This window comes from Bos indicus, chromosome 4 (genome assembly GCF_029378745.1).
Source record: "Bos indicus isolate NIAB-ARS_2022 breed Sahiwal x Tharparkar chromosome 4, NIAB-ARS_B.indTharparkar_mat_pri_1.0, whole genome shotgun sequence".
In the NCBI taxonomy this organism is placed as follows: Eukaryota; Metazoa; Chordata; class Mammalia; order Artiodactyla; family Bovidae; genus Bos; species Bos indicus.
Window position 1 is genome coordinate 10,364,087 of NC_091763.1, and position 21,653 is coordinate 10,385,739.

At 42.3% G+C, this 21,653-nt stretch overlaps 1 protein-coding gene across 4 annotated transcripts in view; it reads right to left on the reverse strand.

Moving 5' to 3' along the window:
• Window positions 1-21,653, reverse strand: part of CDK6 (cyclin dependent kinase 6) — a 261,757-nt gene that overhangs the window by 75,206 nt on the left and 164,898 nt on the right. For all 4 annotated transcript variants that reach the window (XM_070787476.1, XM_070787479.1, XM_070787478.1 and 1 more), the window contains exon 5: window positions 5,274-5,383. In XM_070787476.1, coding sequence (XP_070643577.1) covers window positions 5,274-5,383 — 110 coding nt within the window. The remainder of the gene's footprint in view (window positions 1-5,273; window positions 5,384-21,653) is intronic.

The following is a 21,653-nucleotide window of genomic DNA, read 5'->3' on the forward strand; positions in this document are numbered from 1 at the left end:
ACTCCTTGTTCTTACTTAGAACTCCCCTGTGTGCACTGTTTAACAAGATCAGTTCTTTTCCTGGGTACCACCACCTTGGGTATTTCCTCACTCAAGTAAATGCTTCTTTGGAGTTTTTCCCATCTGGTGGCCTCTCTGAAGAAGGAAAAAAAGAGATCCAAGAAAACATCCAAGAAGAGACAAGAAACCTTAGGGTCCAGGGAGTGCCCTGGTTTCCACTTAAATGTTCTGACCTAAGCTGGGGTGATGGGTCTCCTCTCAGTGGCTGGGGCCTGCCTGGGTACCTTGGTGTTCAGAGCCTCTGGTCAAGGACCTCATTTCCCTGACGTCACTGAGTAAAGTGCTCAAGTATGGGGAACGCCAACACAGTACCCAGTAGGACAGTTGGCAGGGCACTCAGTGACATTTTAAAGATGTTTGCTCCCAGACCACTCAGCCACAAAGGACGGTTTCACTGTTAGTTTCTCAGCTACTGGGTGTTCAATTCATAGAAATCAATTATGGCAAGCTGAGAGAGGCCACCATCTGAGGCGGGGTAAAATCATGAAGCCTTGTTTGTTTCTTTCTAACAGGGACTGTATTTGTTATGTTCTTCTTGGTGGCATCTGGCATTTTTTAGCTAGGGATCAACAGAGCTGGCAACTTTAGCTGGCAACTTGGGACTTCTAAGAACTACTATCTGTTTACCACAATCTCCATATTCAAAGAATTAGTAGCACGTTTTATTTTTTTTAACGTGCGTTTTCTTTTTATGACTTTGCCATCACTTGGAAAACCCCATAACCTTCAAACCACAGAAAACAGTTCAGACTGTGATCACAGGGCAGCAGACAGATACCTGGAGAGTTAACAGTTGTGAATCTATCTTTCTATGAAGTTAAAAATCAATCTCTATCATTCCTCGGTCCATCCCTCTATCCATCTCATCCCAATCTTCAAGCTGAATAGTTGTCTACTCACCCAATTTGCAGCAATGTTTTTTAGTCTTAAAATATGACTCAGTGTGGGGTAAAGACGGATCACCCATTGATGAAGAGTTAAAGGAGGAAGATAAAAAGATCCAGGGGCTTCCCTGATGGCTCAGCTGGTAAAGAACCCACCTGCCACTGCAGGAGACGCAAGAGACACGAGTTCAATCCCTGAGTCGGGAAGATCCCCTGGAGAAGGAAATGGCAACCAGCTCCAGTATTCTTGCCTGGAGAATTCCATGGACAGAGGAGCCTGGCAGGTTACAGTCCATGAGGTCCCAAAGAATCAGACATGATTGAGTGCATGCACACACACGGAAGGTCAGTGTAGCAATTATTAAGTTCATATAATAATGACAGGTGGTATTCAAACTCTCTCGCTCTTTGTCAACCATCTGCCCTAAGCTTCTTTTTACTGAGTTCATATTTCTTAGGTATCCCATTCTAGAATAAAAGGCAGGCACCTCTCAGAAAACTGGTCAGCCTTTCCACTATAGGAGAGACTAGAAGTCAAAGCTATTAGATGCATGGTTTGCTTCTTCACCTCCTTAAAATATTATTGCTGCTACACTGTAATCATGCATAAATTAATGCAGAAAAAAATGTGGCCTCACAGGTAAAACCACAGCCAAGGCAGAAACATGGCAGAGTGGAAAAATCAAAGATTAGAGAGTCAGACAGACTAGGGTTCAAATTTGGTTCTCCTATAGAAGAGCTGTATGTCCACGGACAAGTTATTCACACTCCTTGTAGAAGGCTGTGGTTCATCATCTACAAACTGAGTTAACAGTCCTCAGAATGTGGGTTTAGCGAGATAACACTAATTAATTTAAGATAGTAGAAAAACTAAGTATAGTTATCTTAAGAGTATGGCAAAAATGATGAAGGTGTTAAAAGAGATGACACAATTTGGGAACTACTGCCATAGCAACAAGGAGGAAGCCAGAGGGAGGGGACACATGCCAGGATTCCCTGATGTAGGGTCAGCTAAGGCAATGAGAGTCTGCTTCCAGAAGGCATGGCCTGTGTGCTCTCAGCTGGACACCACAAACAGGTGGGTCTGCACTGAATCAGGAGTCAAGCTGGAAGCAGGTCAAGCTGGTGGCTGGACCCCAGAATTCAGCTGGCATGACTGAGAAGCCTGCACATTCAGATATCTGGGTGTTATCGCAGGAAATACCAAAACGTGAACCGAGCAGGAAGAGGGGTCAGATGCCATGGCTGTTTTCAAGGTCGCATCCAAACCGGCAGGAACTACCCAGGAGACAGAGCACCCGCCCCAGGAAGGGCGTGTATGGCAGGCCCAGATGGATTCATTGTCCTTCAGCCTTAAAGGCACATGGGTCTGGATTCTGATATGGCTTCCTGCTGCCTGCAATTATTTCTCCGTTTGCTCTCCCAGTATAAGGCTCCTAGAGAGGGGCTACTTTCTTCTGTGCACATCTGAAGAGCCAGGGGGTCTCTACCCAGCAGCTTGCTATCCCAGAACTGTGAAGCAGACTGTTGCTGTTGACGTCAGAGGAGGCTCTCTTTATGCCTCCATCAGAGTCCCTTCTCAGATCCAGTGCTGGGTGAAGAGATGGGTACTCCTGTCTCCTGGACTGAACACAGAATGGATTTTCCCATAGAAGAAACTGTTGTTAAGCAGAAAATTTTCATAAATAACGTTTTGTATATGTTCCAGGTTGTTACAGGATTCTCTGCAAGCTAGTCTGGGAACCAGACTACCAACTATACCACCGCATCAGTGGCAAAATGAAAATATGGCTGTAAAAATGAAAAGTGGCTGTAAAATGAAAATGTGGGTAGCAATTGTCCCATAAGTGGTGGCTATCTACACTTAAAAATATAGCACATTCCTTACTAGAGAACATGTAACACTACATATCTTAAATTTCATCTTTCTTTTAACATCTTCCAGAAAAAGACTGGTTTTATCATCAATTATGGCTGGTATTCAAGTTTTATACTGTTGAAAAATAACTGATCCCCCTCCTCTCATAACAAAAGAAGGACCCAATCTTAACATTTGAGGATAATTCTAGCTAGACACATCGGGGCTTCCCAGGTGGCTGGCGCTGGTGGTAAAAAATCTGCCTGACAGTACAAGAGACATGGATTTGACCTCTGGGTCAAGAAGGTCCTCTGGAGTAGGAAATAGCTACCCGCTCCAGTATTTTTGCCTGGAAAATTGCAAGGACAGAGGAGCCTGGCGGGCTACAGTTCATAGGGTTGCCAGGGAGCTGGACGCAACTGAGCGACCGAGCGCAGCACTAGATGTCAAAGTAATTCCAAACTCTAACCATCTCTCATCGGCACCAAATGGTTCATGGGATGAACTGAAATGACTGTCTTGACTCCCACACTGCAATATTGTCAGTAAATTATTCCTGATTCTGACCATAAGTGTTTAACCCAATATTTTCCACATTTGTTTGAAGAAAAGAACTACATGAGGCACTTTTAATTAAAGACAAGAATGCCAGGCCCTAGCCCAATAAGAAGTCAGAATTTCAAGAGAGAGGTCTGGTAGTCGTACATTTAAAGACTGCTATCCCCTGGTGAGACTTCTCTGGTGGCTCAGTATCCGCCTGCCAAAGCAGGAGATGTGGGTTTGATCCCTGGGTGTAGTAGAATCCCATAGATAGAGGAATCATGGTGGGCTACAGTCATGGAGTTGCAAAAGAGTCAGATGTGACTTAGTGACTAAACCACACCACCACTGATGAATCTCCACTCCAGTGGCTCCTACCCTGGATGGTGAGTTAGGATCACTTGGAGGGCTTGTGAAAACACAGACTGTTGAACCCCAGCCCAAGAGCTTCTGATCCAGTGGGTCTGGGGTGAGACCCAAGAATTTGCATTTCCAAAAGGTCCCCCAAGTGCTGCTGGTGCTGCTGGTCCAAGAACCACACTTTCAGAGCCACTTATTTAGCCTATTTAGCAAACATTGCAGCTGAATGTGGTCTTTTTTTCCCCTTCCCTCCTTGGTAGAAAAACACCACCAGACTCACAAGACTTCCTTTGGAGTAATAGCCCTCGTTCTTTTTGTTTGATGTCAGACAAATAAATTTACCACTGCATCTCAGCTATCTCTTATTGTGAGAAATAAGAAGGTACGCATGAAAAGAGGTTTGGTCCTGTGACTGGCACACAATAGGCCTGCCTTAAACACCTGTGTACTTTGATACCCCTCTGTGAGCTATGCATGAATCTGCTGAGGTCTAGAAGCAGGTCCCCAGATTTGTTACAGGAACAAAATTTCCTTTGGTTAAAACAAACAAATGAGCAAGCAAACAAGGGCTGACTGCATTTCTTTCTTGTGAGCTATTGTGGAGTTACATTTTGAATATAACATGTCCAACTTGGGAGAATACTCAGCTTCCAAACTCACATTTTCCCATGGAAATAAAAACAGAAGACAAAGAGAGATTAGATTCTGATTAGCCTCTCTGTTTAATTTTAACCAGGCTGAGTTTAGTACCAAGGTGTGGGTTCTTTTCCTGGCAGATCTTTATTATATTGTTTTGGCTATTTCTTGTGATATGAAAATCACACACAGGAACCGCAGACTTTCAGAGTCAAAGGTGCCCTGGAGGCCGTTGAGCCCACCCACCCACTCTAGGAATACCGCTGTAAACATCTCAGTGTGCAGCGGCCTGTTCTCTTCTTCGATAGCCAGTGAGAACAAGCCCTGATCTGCTCTTCAGATAACGCTAATCATTAGATTTTTTTCACCTTCTAAGCAAAAATCTTTATTTCTGTAATTTTAATATCTCTGGTTCTAGTTCCACCCTCTATAGTGCCTGAGTCTGTCTAATCTCTCCTCCAATTGACAGCATTTAAAGTATTCTGAAATGGCTCAGATGTCTGTCTATTCCTTTTCTGTCTAAATATTCTGTTTTGTCAACCCATCATCAACATTTCCACATACATAATATCCCTGGTCTTCCTCCTGTGGAAAAGGCCACCTTGAGGATATTTCTCACTAAAAAAAAATTCCATAACATGCTTCACATTTACCATGTCTTAGTATCACCAAGAGAAACAATAAATTGTTAAGAACAGTGGAGTGTTCTTTTCCAAACAGAGCTTCCAAGAGCCAGAAGCGACAACGACACCCAGTGACCCTGCAAGGACTGCGAAGGCAGTTTCTGGACAGACTTGGAAGTGAGAGCCGGAGGCATATGGATGTGGATACCATGATCCCCTTGAAAGAGAGATACTAGACTGCTACTTAAATTATCCAAGACCCCAAACATTTCTTTCCAAGGGAGACAGAGAGAAACAAAAAGTATTTCTTACTTTCTACGAAACATCTCTGCAAATATGCAGCCAACGCTCCAGAGATCCACAGGGGTGGCGTAGCTGGACTGAAGCAGGACTTCCGGAGCTCGGTACCACAGCGTGACGACCTGCAAGGACAAGCGGATCCGAGCGTTACTGCGGGCGACGGCCGTCTGCTTCACGCCTCATTCTGAGCGGTTTCATGCCGAGACTCGGTGTGGAAAGAGCTCCTAAAATCTTACGGGGACACTGAGATTGGAGCAGTAAGTAACGTGGGCTCATGGCTCACAGGTCAGGAAATTACATCATCCCCACAACCTGGGTTCCCACCTCAGACTCTGGGTGTCTTACTAGGATGGCAAAATAACTGAATTTCAGAAAGCAAAAGCAAGGACTTTAAAAAACAAGCAAATGAACAAATCCTTACCTTAAAACTATGGTTTCTTTCTTAAGGGGCTTAAAAAAAAAAGCAATACGTGGAAAACAGGTGATGGCAATGTGTTCAGCTCAATTCCCAGTTCAGCCATTTGGGGAAATTAGAAGATGACTCCAGGGGCTGTTGGATGGTGACCCTGAAGCCTGCAGAGCACCCAGGACAAGTCAAAACTACTCTTATCACGAGACTGTGGGGAATCAAAACAAAGCCCCCTTCAATGCCACTCTTGTCAGAAAACAAAACATGAAGAACCTGAGGGAGAACGTGCAACCCAACCGCTTACACCGCGTGGAGAACGCCGTCCAAAGGGAGGGACTCCTGCGTGGGAAGAGCCCTGCTTTAAACCGAGCAGTGTGATAACAGATAAACCAAGCACAACCAACTATTTCTGCAACATTGAAAGGTGAGGAAATCATATCAGTCAGGTTCTAGATTTATAAGAGCAAATGGGGGTTTGAGTGCTTCTTTTTAGCAGAAATTCTATGGATGTCTGAATTGAAGATACATACTTTCTTGTCAGGTAAGGAATTCAATACCGCATCTATTACATAGCATTTTACATTATTCAGATTCCTTCTCTCATTACTCTGTTTTACCTAATTGCACTTTCACTGATGTCTATCTAGATTTCCTGAAGTTCTGTTTATCTGCGTTGATGCTATAGAACTTAATGCATCAGGACTGCAGTAGAAATTTTTTGGGAAAAAAAAAATGGTTGCCATCAATTGCCTTCTTTCCTTATATACACACTCCTCTCATTAAAGACTGGAGTTTAATTCACCTTCCCTTCTATCTGAGGTGCCCTTAGTGACTTGCTTGACCAACAGAATATGGTGGAAGTGACATCTGAGACTACCTAAGCTCAGAGAAGGCAGTGGCACCCCACTCCCAGTACTCTTGCCTGGAAAATCCCATGGATGGAGCGGCCTGGTAGGCTGCAGTCCACGGGGTCTCGAAGAGTCAGACACGACTGAGCGACTTCACTTTCACTTTTCACTTTCACGCATTGGAGAAGGAAATGGCAACCCACTCCAGTGTTCTTGCCTGGAGAATCCCAGGGACGGGGGAGCCTGGTGGGCTGCCATCTCTGGGGTTGCACAGAGTCCGACACGACTGAAGTGACTTAGCAGCAAGCTAGGTTATAGGATTACCTGAGCCTTTCTGAATGTTTGCTCTGAAGATGCTTCCTTTTGGAAACCAGCTGCTGTGCAATGAGCAGCCCACAGAAATGTCCCAGCCGACAGCCTCATCTGAGCTCTCGGCTGAAAGACCATGTGAGTGAGCCATCTTGGACACTGCAGCCTGACCAGTCACCCCAACAGATGACTGTGGCTCCTGGCAGCATGACATGGAGCAGAAACCTGCCCACTTGAGTCCCACCAACTCACAGGATTCTGACTGATAATGAAACACATGGCCTAGTCACACGTGAGACCACATCACTGGCTTTCAACCCTGACTGTGCACCAGGATTGGGGCGTCTAGAAAAACACATGTGTCTGGGCCTTATCCTGCCCCTAACTTACTTAGATATCCATGGGTGGGGGCCCTGCAGTTCTTCTTTTTTTTTTTTTTTTTCTCTTCCTCCTCCTTTTTTTTTTCTTTTGGTTAAACTTCATTAGGTAACCCTAACCCTTGGCCAGGTTTGAGCAGCACTCATTTATACAAACGTATCTTCCAGCTCCTGCCTCCATGGTTTTTGATGACACTGTTCTAGTCTGACAAACTCTACTTTCTCCTCCACAGGTTGAAATTCTGCTTCTCCTACAAAGTTCAGCTTTGATATCATCACCTTTCCGGACCCACTGCCACCGAAAAATCATATCTTGTAATGGAGTTCTCGCAGAGTGGGACACAACTGAAGCGACTTAGCAAATAATGTAGTTCATAATATGGGTCATTACTGGGGCCATGGATCTGCTTTCGCCCATCATTATGTCTATAATTGCCCATCATAGTACTGAGCATGTCGCAACTGTGTTTCAACAAATACCAAATTGATGATTTTAAGGCAATCATTCCTTAATAATAAGTGATAAGTGATAAGAAGAAGATAAGTGGGAAAAATTCAATCCCCGAAGAGAAGGTACTTGCTACTTTTGTTAAGAAAAGTGATTCTGGGCTCCAGTGTCTAGTTACGTAATTTATTTCTGTATTACTAATATTTCTAGCTGGAGGAACACTTCCTTGTTTCTCTAACACACTGTGAACCAAGTTGCAGGGGCAAACGGACCTTAAACTCCAGTGGTTTACAGATATACACAGATATTGTGAGATTACAGATTTATCTTCTCACTTCAGTTTGAAATAGAGTCAAACGCATGAGATGAAAAGTTTAATCTGAATACAGCATTATTTAATGCTGTTTAAAGAGGCTGTGATTTCTGACTGATCACCCATTCTAAAACATTTTAGTATAACTATCTTCACTTCTGGTACTTTAACCAGTGATACTTATTATGATCATCAAATAAATGTTTAGACAGCTAAAATAATAAGAAAAAAATATTGATACATTTAAGAAGTTCCTTTTGTTTCCTTTTAAAATTTAGTTACCACACAAAATGGGTAATGCATTTTTATCAAAAGCTTTAAAAAATGTCTAACTTCCCTGGTGGTACAGTGGTTAAGATGCCACACTTCCAATGTAGGGGGTGCAGGTTCAAACCCTGGTCATAGAACTAAGATCTCACATGCTGGGAGGCCAAAAAAAAAAAAAGTCTATTAATAATAACCATTTGGCCATTCTCTTTTATTCTATTAACGCTAGGTTAATAGATTTCCCAATATTGTACCACCCTTCTATTCTTGGAATAAATCATTCCTAGTCATGGTTTATTATTCTTTTATTTGACTTGGATTCTATTTGCTACTATTTACTTAGGGCACTAACTTACACTGATGAATGAGACTAATCTACAGTTTTCTGTTTTGTGTGTAATTTTTCATGTTTGCTGTTAGGGATATATGCAAACTGTCCATCCTTTTCTATATTCTGGAATATTATAAACAGCATACGAGTAATCAGTTCCTTGATAGGACGCACTTGTAAAACCACCTGGATCTGGATCTTTCCAAGCAGTATGTTTTTAACAGTCTCATGACTTTCTTCTTGGTAATTAGTCTGTTCAGGTCTCAATGTTGTTTTGAGTCAATTTTGGTAATGATAAGGAATTTCCCTATGAAAATCCTTAGTCTAGATTTTAAAATATATTGGCTTAAATTTATACAATATTTCTTGCAATTATTTTCATCTCATTTATTTTTTTGGTTTTCTGAGAAAGGAAATCTAATTTTCTTCCTCTTTATATCAGTCAGGGTTATTGACAGTTTAGCTACATTATTAAAAAACTGACTTCAAAATGTCTTCTCATTTTGGGAGGCCTTACTGTTTTCTAATTTATTGACTTCTACTTTTATCTTTTTAAATCCTCCCTCCTAATTGTTTTCTAAAATTTATTTCTGAGTTGAAACTTGGATAATTTATTTTCACTTTTGATTAATGATAGAACATTTAGTTATATATTATTAAATAAACCTTCCTCATTTTTGTTCAGCTTTAAATAATACATAATTTATCTTTAATTTTCTCTTTAAGAATAAACTAGCATGAAGAATTATTTAGAAAAGAGTTTTAAAATTTCCATATTATCAGATATTTATGGTTAACTTTTAATTGCTGGATTATTTAATTGCTAGTGCTATTACATCACAGCCAGAGAATGCAACCTGTGGAATGTCTACCCTTTATGACTATGCATTTTACTGGCTTTTGTTTCATAGGATATAAGAAGAGTACTCTCTTTTAAGTGTAAAGTTCTTTATTAATTAGTTCGCCTCACACAGATCCTTACTTATATTCTTCTATACTGTGTCAAACTGAAAGATAATTGAGTCTGTGCTTTCCTTCCCCCAGAATCTCCTTGTCCTTCTAAGGGTTTCTGCCTTATACACACTGGCTTTATGTTTTAATATGTGAAATTAATTACAACAAAATATTATTCAGATAATAAAAATTTGGGTGACAGTAGACATAAAGCACAAAACAAACACACAAGTGCTTCTAAGTCAGCTACAAAACATAATGGAAAAGGACCGCATTCACACAGTAACAAAAAAATGTGAAACACCGAGGAATTGAAAAAAGCAAGATCTGTATTAAAAAAATGACACACTGTTATTGAAGAATATAAAATAAAAACTAAATAAATGGTGAGACAGACTATGACTAAGATGGGAAAAAGCCATATCATAAAGATAATTATCGTTCCTGCATTTAACACAAAAATGTAAGACAATCCAATGATGTGGGGGAGTAACTTAACTTTGATAGTTAGGTGCCTCTGGCGGAATAACACTTAAGAAGAGCTGAAAACAGTTTGAGAAATTAGGATGAGGGGGATTTGTTCTTTGTCACCAAAATACACTCTGAAGTGAAATGAAAGTCGCTCAGTTGGGTCCGACTCTTTGCAACCCCATGGACTATACACTCCATGGAATTCTCTAGGCCAGAATACTGGTGTGGGTTTCCAGTCCCTTCTCCAGGGGAATCTTCCCAACCCAGGGATCGAAGCCAGGTCTCCCGAATTACAGGTGGATTCTTTACCGTCTGAGCCACTAGGGAAGCAGGTACAGCAAATAAAACAGTAGGTGCTAACAGATTAAAAAATGAATAAAGTTCAGAAAGAGAATGAGATATTTATAAGGTGATATTTACAAGATATTTTATAAGATATTCTGATAGGCTGAGTTTCATTTTAGAGAGAGAGAGAGAGAGAGAATACACTTCAATAGGTGAAAGCAAGACAACTGGCCATTCATTTGGAAGAAAAATAAGTTTGATCCCTACTTTATACCATGTATAAGAAGAAAGAAACAGAGCTAGAAAAATGTATTAGAAGAAAACGGAAGAGGATCTTGGGATGTGGAGGCCTTTCTCAGCATGATGGGTAATCTAGAAGCCTGAAATGAAAAGATTCACAGATCCAGCTATTTAAAACTGAAATCCTCTTCAGCAAACACTGTAAATAAATGCAAAGGGTGAATGACAACCTGGGAGAGAACATCTAAAACAAATTATATCAATAAGACAATACAAAAGAAAAATGGATAAAAAATATGAAAAAATTCAAAATAAAAAACTAGAAAAGATACTCAATCTCATTGAAAGAAAGAAAAGAAAGAAAGGAAAAAGAATGAAAGAAAAGGGAGCAAGGAGAGAGAGGAAGGAAGGCTAACACAATAAGATAATACAACAATATACAATAAAGTAATACAATCAGAGAGCATCGTTTTTGCCTGATGGGCAGAAAGGACAGAATACCACTATTATAGAGCTGGCCATGGTATGGAAGGAAGGAAGGAAGGAACCCTGTATGTTTTAAATGGCAAACTCGCACAACCTCTTTAAAGGACAATCTGACAGTATCTATAAAATTAATAGTACCTATGTCTCTGAACCAGAGTTCCATCTGTGGGAATTTATCCTATAGAAATACTCACACTAGTATACAAAGAGGTATTTGCAAGGATGTTTACTCCACAATAATTCCCAATAGGAGAATATTATTCAGTCATCAAGAAAGATGAGTTAGCTGTCATCGTGCCCATTCCTGTTCACATGAAAAGATATTCATGATACACTGTTAAGTGAACAGGTAAGTCTTGAAGCAGCGCAAAATTTTTTTCCATTTTTATTAAAGATTATGTGTGGGTGTAAATAGTCACTTATGCATACAAAAATGCCTGCCAGGATTCTATACACAGACACCTAGCTTTAAGAGGGCAGCTGTCATGGAGACGTGGCAGTGCGGGAGGCGGAAAGTGGGAGAGAGAGGAGCGGCTGGATGGCAGTCTCAGAAGCACAAGGCCAGTCAGCTGCTGTTGGTAAGCACATTTTATAGCTGAGACAACAATCAGAGAGGCTGGGTAATTTAGCCAGAGTCAGGGAGCTGCCACGTGGGATTCTCCTGGGCACTGATTTCAACCCCATACTTCCTCCTCAGCATCCAACCCAGCCCCCTTCTTTCAGCACTCCAAACACCCACACATCAGCAGGCAAACATACAGGTTGCAATTAAAGAACTGAAAGAAAAGGATTTTAAATGTTCTTTGAAATATTTTAACATGAACTTAAAAAAAAATCTCAAAAATGCAGCTATCCTTTGGGGTTAAGTGATTTCCTCTAAAAAAAGGTTAAAGAAAAAGGCTTCATTTTTGGTTCGAAACCACAACAGTGCTCTGCATGGTACAAATGTATTCACCAAATTCCCATTTGATAACTTCAGTGAAAGTTAAGATTTAAAAAACTCTCTATTATGTCTTAGAGATTTTTAATTGGGCTATGTTTAAATCATTGTAACAAGGTGAGAGGAATTAGATTCATTCACTGGGTTTATGTTTATAGTCTTTTTGAACCATCAACATTTATCTAAAGAGCTATCTTTTTGGTTAATCCTTATAAAATTCAAATGCATGAATGTCAAAAAGTATGAACTATACATTTCTAGTTGATTCTCCAGGAAAATAACCCTAATGCTGTCCAGCTACTGCTAAGCCACTTCAGTTGTGTCCGACTCTGTGTGACTCCATAGACGGCAGCCCACCAGGCTCCCCCGTCCCTGGGCTTCTCCAGTCAAGAACACTGGAGTGAGTTGCCATTTCCTTCTCCAATGCATGAAAGTGAAAAGTGAAAGGAAAGTCGCTCAGTCACGTCCAACTCTTCGCGACCCCATGGACTGCAGCCTACCAGGCTCCTCCATCATGGGATTTTCCAGGCAAGAGTACCGGAGTGGGGTGCCATCGCCTTCTCTGATGTTATTCAGAACTTACATTTAAAATAATAAATGACTGCCTTTTGCAATAGATATAAATCTAACAATTATTCCCTATTTATGTAACATTAGCTCATGTATCAAGTAAGCTTCCCTAGTTTTAATTTGCGAATACATGTGGCCATTCCATTTTCTGACCCATAGTCCTTCAATCCTCACTGCTGCTGCTAAGTCATGTCAGTCATGTCCGACTCTGTGCAACCCCATAGACGGCAGCCCACCAGGCTCCCCCGTCCCTGGGATTCTCCAGGCAAGAACACTGGAGTGGGTTGCCATTTCCTTCTCCAATGCATGAAGGTGAAAAGTGAAAGTGAAGTCGCTCAGTCGTGTCTGATTCCTAGCGACCCCATGGACTGCAGCCCACCAGGCTCCTCTGTCCATGGGAGTTTCCAGGCAAGAGTACTGGCGTGGGTTGCCAGTGCCTTCTCCCAATCCTCACTTTAAGTCACTGTAATTTTAAAATATCTGAAATGATGACAACTTCTGTAATTTCATAGGATTTCAAATACATAACTTCCAAGCTTCTGAGAACAAATTGTAACAAATTTCCCTGACATTAAAGTATAAATTCTGTTTCCTAAGGAACTACTACAGTTCTGTACCTCTAAAAATTTCTGATGGAAGACTGCCTCACTTAAAACCAGTTTAAGTCACAGGAAAGCAGATTTACTAATTTTTAATAGAAAGTTTTATAAAGAATGAACAAAACATTAAAAAAATCCGTTTTGTTCAAGGTTTTAATGCATGAAGTAACATAGAAAACTTTCAACAATATAATCAATTAATTTCTACCCACATATTCTCTCAGTTTAATAATTCTACATACCCTTAAAAACAAAACATAATGGTCAGTTAAAAGACATGCTGTGTAAACAATCAGTACAATGTATAAAGATCAACATTTAGAAATCTAAGACAAAGGTGGCTTCTAAGGGTAACAATGACGTTGTCTACTAAGCAAAGATAACAATAGGAACTATGGACAGAGTTTGGTGGTTGCAGCCAGCTGGAACCCAAGCAAATATGATGTTTATTACAATCACTGCATGTATTAACAGTCTCGAGAGGTGCTGGATGGATTTGGCAATAGGAGGGGGAGCCAAAGACAAGGGGAGTTCAAGGATATTTACACAAGTGGATGTATCTGTTTAAACTGCTTTGATCTCTATTCACAATTTTGTGAAACAGTTCAGTACAGTATAAGATAAAGTAGAGCCAAGGCCAACTCTGACTCAAAATACATGTCAGAGTAAAGCATTCTTACTTAATATTAGATTTTGCAGTCTTTAATTCATGTACCCTTTCACCAAGATCCCGAAAACCTTAGCAGATATTCTCTGAGTCATCCTTAATCTATGGCTACGTGCTTAAAGAGCACTGAAGCACGGTAAGTACATCGTGCTGGGCCAGCTTCCCTTTGCCTCTCTGCACAGGGGCCCCATTCTTGGGAGGTGGACTTGTGTCGACCATTTGCCTTCAGCCTCTTATTGGGTTTGGCCAATGGGAAGCCAAGGCAGGAGTTCAGAGAGAAGGAGAACAGTGAAGCTGAGTTTTTAACCCCTTGATTTCCTCCCAGCAAGGTGGTGCAGAGCTGGCAGGGCTGTCACCACAAAGTCAATGTCCTTCCCAGGCAGCCCACTCCACCCAACTCCAGTTAACTGCTCCCCATCACCCTTCAAGCCTGGGAATGAATGGTAACAGCTTGATGCAAGTGAGACTCACGTTCATACCATCCACTGGGCTTCCCCTAAACCCACTTCTTTGTCAATCTTCTCTCTGTAAACAAACCTTCCTTGAATTGTCTTATTTTGAGCCTGCCATCTATTTCCTGCTGGAACCTGACTAATGCATCCAGTTTGCTGATGAAGAAACTACGGTGGGTGCTGACTTTTTCTCAGCTTTCTTATCCGTCATAGAGGACATTTAGACTGGATGACTTGTACAGCGACCTCTGTTAGCATTCTAAGAGGTCTTAAATGATGTAGCAATGGTAATGACTTAAAAAATCCATATACTGTATAGAACCAATACATCCTTGCCTGCTCTTTGCTTTAGTAAGTACTTGTCAGGGGGAACAGTGTGGTGATTCTTCTGGGGCCAATTTCAGTAAGTCTCAAATGTAAACTTCTGTAGCGATATCTGAGAAATAAGGATAAAATCCTTAGAATAGCTCAGGATTTTTATACTGTCCAAGTGAAGGCTTTCTAAGTTGTTCTCTAAGCCGTTTATTTTCTTCACACCAGTATAAAACCTTCTGTTGTGAAGTTGTTGTTTAGTCGCTAAGTCGGGTCCGACTCTTTGTGACCCCATGGACTGCAGCCCATCAGGCTCCTCTGTCCATGGAATTCTCCAAGCAAGAATACTGAAGTGGGCTGCCATACCCTTCTCCAGGGAATTTTCCCAACAAAGGGACTGAACCAATGTCTCCTGCACTGGCAGGTGCATTCTTTACCACTGAGTCTCCAGAGAAGCCCATAAAACTCTCTAGTATGTCTGTTTCTTCCCTCCAGAAGACATTCATGCTTTTGCAAAGTGAACATCAAAATGAGTGGTAATTTCACTGACTTTTCCTAAAGGGTCTCAAAATTCAGTTCTTTAAAATCATACAATTAAGAGACTATAAACCATCAGAATTTTAATTCTTTCTGGCCCAGTCTTGTCATTATAAGGCCAATTAAATGGAAAGCATTAAAAGAGGACAATGCCAATAAAAGTTAACATACAAAGTACTTTCAACAAATAATAATAACAGAATCATCTCAACTAGACACATTTATAACCTTAGGGCCAGAAAAAGATGTTCTGGCGTATGACAAAAAAATGGCCGAAGTCTACACAAAAATGTCTTCAGATTTTGGGAGTTGAGCCAACGACAATCATGGCCTCTGCTGTGCATCTGCTACCCGCAGGAAGGCTGCCTATCCTTCCAGAACCCCAGCTGTCCAGACTCACTGGGGACCAGCCAGTGGGGACCACCTCTGGCTCCCGTGTAGATGTACTGGCTTCCAACTACCTGGTCACTGCTTCTGTGGTTCTCTCTGTGGCATATTCTTTCCTTGAGTCTCTGCTGGTCTGAATGTTCACAGATCACTTGCTCCAGGAAGCCTTTCCTGATCTCTTAGCTGGGGGTGGTTGCTCTCCCCTGAGTTTGCATTGCACCGTCATAGCTCCTATTTTCCATTAGAGTCATTCCATTCATCGGCCACAGTGTACACAGAGTGTCAATGCATGGAAGGTGCTCACTTACTATCTGATGACTGGACACATGAAAGAACCACAGGCAACTAACTCCTGGGGTCAGCACTGATGGTAGAGAGAGGCAGTCCTCTACCCTGGAGAATACAGGGCCAACAATGTCTAAAATAACTGAGGACCTCTGAGTAATTCTGCATTTTTATTTATTTATTAAATTAAAAAAAATTTTTTTGGCTGCATCATGCAGCATGTGGGATCTTAGTTACCTGATCAGGGATCAAACCTGCATTCCATCCCCCCCGCCCCCCTGCATCAGATACATGCAGTCGTAACCACGGGGAAGCCCCACTAACCGTGTATTTTTAAAAAAGGAACTGTATCTGTGGAGGGAGGCGGGCTGAACCTCATTTGATTCTGAGAATGTGTCAGAAAACTCAAAGCACAATGGCACAGGGCAAAGAGCTGAGCCCAAGGTGAAGGGAATCTTTGGAGAAGAGGCACTCTGTAGATAGAGACCTGTGTCCTGTGTCCGAGGGGGACAGTGACCCACTGAAGGATGAATGAAGGGGAGTTCAAGGATCCGGGCTCTGACCTTTCATGATATCAGTGAAAGTGAAGTTGCTCAGTCGTGTCCGACTCTTTACGACCCCATAGTCTGTACCCTACCATGCTCCTCCGTCCATGGGATTTTCTAGACTAGAGTACTGGAGTAGGGTGCCATTTCCTGGGCACTGACCATCTCTTTCTAAGCCTTACGCCTTTCTCCCATTTTGCTCATGTCTAAGCAAATTTACTTTATAAAGGTATTATTCTAGACATCTAGTCTTTAAAGGTGCAAGTGAACTTCAGTTTATCATTGAGTGTGCACTCTAGGAGAGCTACCCTGTTATCCTAGACAGGGTGGGTCACAACCAGAAGAGCAGCAAGTCAAATTAGCTGGCTGAAGGAGAACTTGGGGTGGGGTCCCAGGGACTTTCCAGTAACCCCTTGGCCACCTCTTTCCCAATCAGTCCCTTAAACAATTGTTTTCTGGACAGGGAAACTTGGCGTGCTGCAGTCCACGGGATCACAGTCAGACACGACTGAGCAACAACAAGGATATTCTTGAGCAACTGCTTTCCTAATGTGCTGCACAACTCCTGGGAAGCATCATAATGGATGACCCTCAAGTCCACATGGTATCCAGAATTCTGATGTGCACGTCCAGCTGTCTCCTGGACATCACCACTTGGTGCTCCCATGTTAAGTCACTTCAGCCGTGTCCAACTCTTTGCGACCCCATGGACTGTAGCTTGCCAAGCTCCTCTGTCCGTGGGATTCTCCAGGCAAGAATACTGGAGTGGGTTGCTATGGCCCGCTCCAGGGGATCTTCGCAACCCAGGGATCAAACCGGCCTCCCTTAAGTCTCCTGCATTGGCAGGTGGGTTCTTTACCCCTAGCGCCACCTGGGAAGCCCTGGTACTCCCATAGGTACTTCAATTCCAAAATGCACACACTGTCTTTCCTCTTAGATTCCCTCTCTCTGCAAGTCAAGTCACCAGCCGCCCAGGTTCCTTCCCACACAACCCCATTCTCAATCAAGTCACCAGACCCTGACAGTCCCCCCATTAACTGCTACAGGTCACAGCAGCTTCCTCAGGGGTCTTCTTTCACTAGATTTTCTCCCACTCTGGCTCTTCTTCTGTATCTACAGCTGTGCTCACTCCATTCCTCCTTAAAATCCTTCCACCGTTCTTGAGAGCTTTCAGGGTCAAGTTCAAGTTCAACTCATGATCTGGCTCCCACCCTCTCTCTGGCTTTATCGCCTGCTCCTCCTTCATGGGAAAGCGTCCTCCACCCGTTCAGAGGCTTTATGGTTGTACAAACATACGTGCTATGTCATGCGTGCCTCGTGGCCTTCTCATAGATTGAAATCCTTTCTCTGGAAAGTTCTCTCTTTCATGACTCCACTCTTAATTCCTGTGAGTCTTGCCCTGCCTGATCCTGCCCAGTTACATGGAAATGCAGCGCTTATCACACTGTATTCCATTCACCATGTACTCACTGCCTGTGCTGTGTTTAGTCACTCAGTCATGTCAGACTCTGCGACCCCATGGACTGTAGCTGACCAGGCTTCTCTGTCCGTGCGGATTCTCCAGGCAAGAATACAGGAGTGGGTGGCCATGCCCTCCTCCAGGGGATCTTCCCAACCCAGGGATCGAACCCAGGTCTCCCATACTGCAGGCGAATTCTTTACCATCTGAGGGTAGAGGCTGTTCCTAAGTGGACTTTTCATCCTCAGGAGCTGACAAAGCATTGTGCATATGAGGTTTTTTTTTTTTTTTTTAAATGTATGTTCCACTTGTCTGGTGCTTCTGATTTAAATGTATTTCCCCCTTCAACCTACCCCCACACCAACAGGAATGCTAAGACAACTACTCTCTTTCTTTCATTCACTCATTTTTTTGGGGAAAAAATGTTTTTTTCCTATTTGACTTTTCAAATATGAAAAATAGTATGTACTGTATATTTAAAGCATAAAGAATAATAAACTAAAAACCTAAGGAAGTACCAAAAAAAAAATGTATGTTTCAAAAATGCAAGGGTAGCCAGAAGACAGCAGAATGAATGCAGGGTTCCAGGGTTAGTAGGGATACCTAGGGCAGACGAAGGGCTTTCTAATATAGTAGAAATGTATAGGGCTTTCCTGGTGGCTCACTAGCAAACAATCCTCCTGCCAATGCAGGAGACGCAGGTTTGATCCCTGATCCGGGGAGATCCCACATGCGGAGAAGCAACTTAGCCCGTGGGCCGCAACTGTTGAGCCTGTGCTCCAGAGCCCACAAACAGCAACTGCTGAGTCTACAAGCTGCAGCTACTGAAGCCCGAGCACCCTAGAGGAGCCCGTGCTCTGCAGTAAGAGACGCCGAGCACCACAGCCAGAGAGTGGCCCTGCCTGCCACAACCAGAGAAAGCCTGCATAAAGCAAAGACCCAGCACAGTCAAAAATAAATAAATAAACTTATTAAAAAAAAAAAAAAGAATTTTACAGACTGTGGTCATGTCCCCATGCCCACAACAAGGCATCCTTAGAGTCCACCAACATTATCTCTAATCAACAGATGACTTTTTAATAAAGTGTGAGGACCATTTTATTTTTGGAAAATGAAGTTTTAACATGCCTGAAGGGCCCATGTTTTCCTTCAGGCCGTATTGTTTAAATTTCATCCTGAACTTGTGAAACTTAAAATAGTTACTACTCGCTAAATGTCTTATTATGTTTCAAGCAACAAACGCACTCTCTTTTTAGAAGTACAGTATAGTGTAGTTTTGATTTTGACACTGAACAATCACACACTTGATCTCTCTCTGCCTTCACCATAGAAACCAAGCAAATATTTGTAGACATTCCTTCAACCTTCACAGATAAGTAGAAACGAAAATTATTCTGCACACAGGATATGGCAGGCTGTAGAGCTCATCGTTTCCTTTTAAAGGTTGTTTTAACACTTAAGAAAATCTATATGCTTTGGGAAGCCTCATCACCACTCAGACCTGGAAGTAAATTTACAAACTGACTTTTTATGATGAAAACAGCTGCATGTCTCTTTAAGTCCACGCCTCTTCCTCCTTGGTGACTATGTTCATCCTTAATACGGGCTGCATGTAAAACTATCACGTGAACACTTGTAGGTTATTTGGTCAGTGCAAGTGACGGAAATGGATGCACAGTTTGAGGACCTAAGTTTAGGCTCAAACATTCTTCAACATCTTAAAATCTGTGGGCTCTCCTTTCCTTAAATGGGAAGGGTGTGGAGTTTCTGAGCTGGAAGGAACTATCAAGGTACAGCCCATTCTGAAAAAACCACTCTCCCCGAAGTTCGTAAGCACACACCTTCATCTAGAAGGTTCACAGAGATGCATGCTAGCTAACTAGTTGGGGCAACCGGCAATAAACGTAAGGTCTCCAGAGGACTCCAGAGTTCCCACTAATGTGCTTTCGCTATTAAAGGCAAGAACTAAAGAAAACATGCTCCCAGAGATTAGGATGTTTCATGCCGTTCGTTTAGCAAGATTAAAACTGCAAACAAAAAAGGAGAAGGCCACAGTGCAGAGGACTTAGAGTGTACCATTAGGAATTCTGGTTAGAAGGAAGGAAGTATGCTCTGACAAGAAGAACTGTTGAACAGCAGATGGATTATTGTGGGATCTTGTGTTATTTTGTGATCTCTTCTCCTAAAAGCTTTCACTTGTATCCCATCTGGGGGGTAAAGAAGCAGGTTAGGGAAGGAGGGAACGAAAACATTTGCAGAGCACAGAAGATGTAAAGTCCTGTGCCAGATGGACCTCACCTGTCTGCGTGGAGCATCTGCAGGTTAGTGGTATGAAGTCAGTATCCATGACTCTATCTCTAAAGATAAGGAAGCTGAGACTTCAGAAATTAAGCAACTTGTCCAAGACCCAATCAACTAGTAAATGGTACAAGCAAGATTTGAAACAAGGTTTATCTGATTCAGGTTGACTCTCCTCAGTGTAGAGACCTTTCTTTGTTGGCTTTTTGGTCTTATGCCTTATTATGACTATAAATGTCTGTATTTGTAAAACAATCATTTCTGGGAATTCCTGGGTGGTCCAGTGGTTAGGACATGGTGCCTTCTACTGCCATGGGCCAACTTCATCCCTGGTCAGGGAACTAAGATCCCGTAAGCCACGCTGGACAGCCAGAAACAAAAGCAATAAGCACAAAAGCAAAACAAAACACCCCCTCCCCAAACAATCATCTCCATAACAATGTGAGTTAACAGGAAAGCTGACTAGAACAAAAGGCATCCCCCCATCATGGACCCCCCTCCCCAGGTTCATGATATCCCAAGAACAAAAGAAATGTTTCCCATCCTCCTGTCCCTCCCCCTACCCAGGGAAATGCTGTCCCAAAGGATTTCACAGTTGGGGGTTCAGGATCGTGGATGGAGGGTCGGGAAGGTGTCCCTACCCACAATGCTCTGGTGCGGTGTGATCACCAAAGGCAAGTTCGCTATGTCCTCCCAGAACATTCCTTCTCTGGGGACCACAGCAAAAGACCTTCCCCTGAAACTTGTTCTCCTTCTGCATTCCCTGTCTCTGCAAATGAAACCCCCATCTAACCAGTTCCCCAAGCTAGACTCTGTGGCAGACTCACCCTCATCCATTTATGCTGACACAGCTAACAGGGTGCCTTCTTAACTTGATAACACAGCGAAATGCACAGAGCGCTAGGGCTGTGGAAACCAGAGAATGGAAAATACAGTTTGGACAGCCTGGATACTACCACCGTTTCATTCACATCCCTGGGCATACAATATTTTCAGATTTGAAGGTTCAGTGTAACTGTATGGACATAACATTGTTCTGGATTTTATGGTCTGATTTCCAAATTATTAAACAAGAGCAAAGACGGATGGGTAACATGTGCCCTTTATTTTCCCTTTCTTTCCTATGCTTAAAGAATTTTTAGTGTCTTTGTATCTTCTCTGCGAGGAGGGGAAGGAAAGGATTACCAAAAGGGAGGATAGTTCTGCTCTTTAAATACTTATAAAATACAGAATTTATTTGCTCTTGATGAGCTGCAAGGCTTCTCTTAAAATTGTCTCAGTTTCTAGGAGAAACCACACTAATACCAAGGACTCACCAGTATTTCTAGGTACATCCGCCATCAGGAGAGAGAGACATATGTGAACATAAAAACCAGCGGAAGGCTTCTCACCTATGCTCAGGAGCTCAGGCTGCACATGTGTTCGGGGCAGTGTGGTTGCTGCATGCAAAGACGACTTGAAAGGAAAAGTAACTCTCCAGTCTGGGTATAACTTGGCTTTTACCTCAGAGCTAATTCAAAGAAAGATGACTTTTCCATTTATAAACATTTCAAAGAATGTTGCTGCTTTCTAGAAATCTGTGGCAGGTAAGCTTCTTTTATCC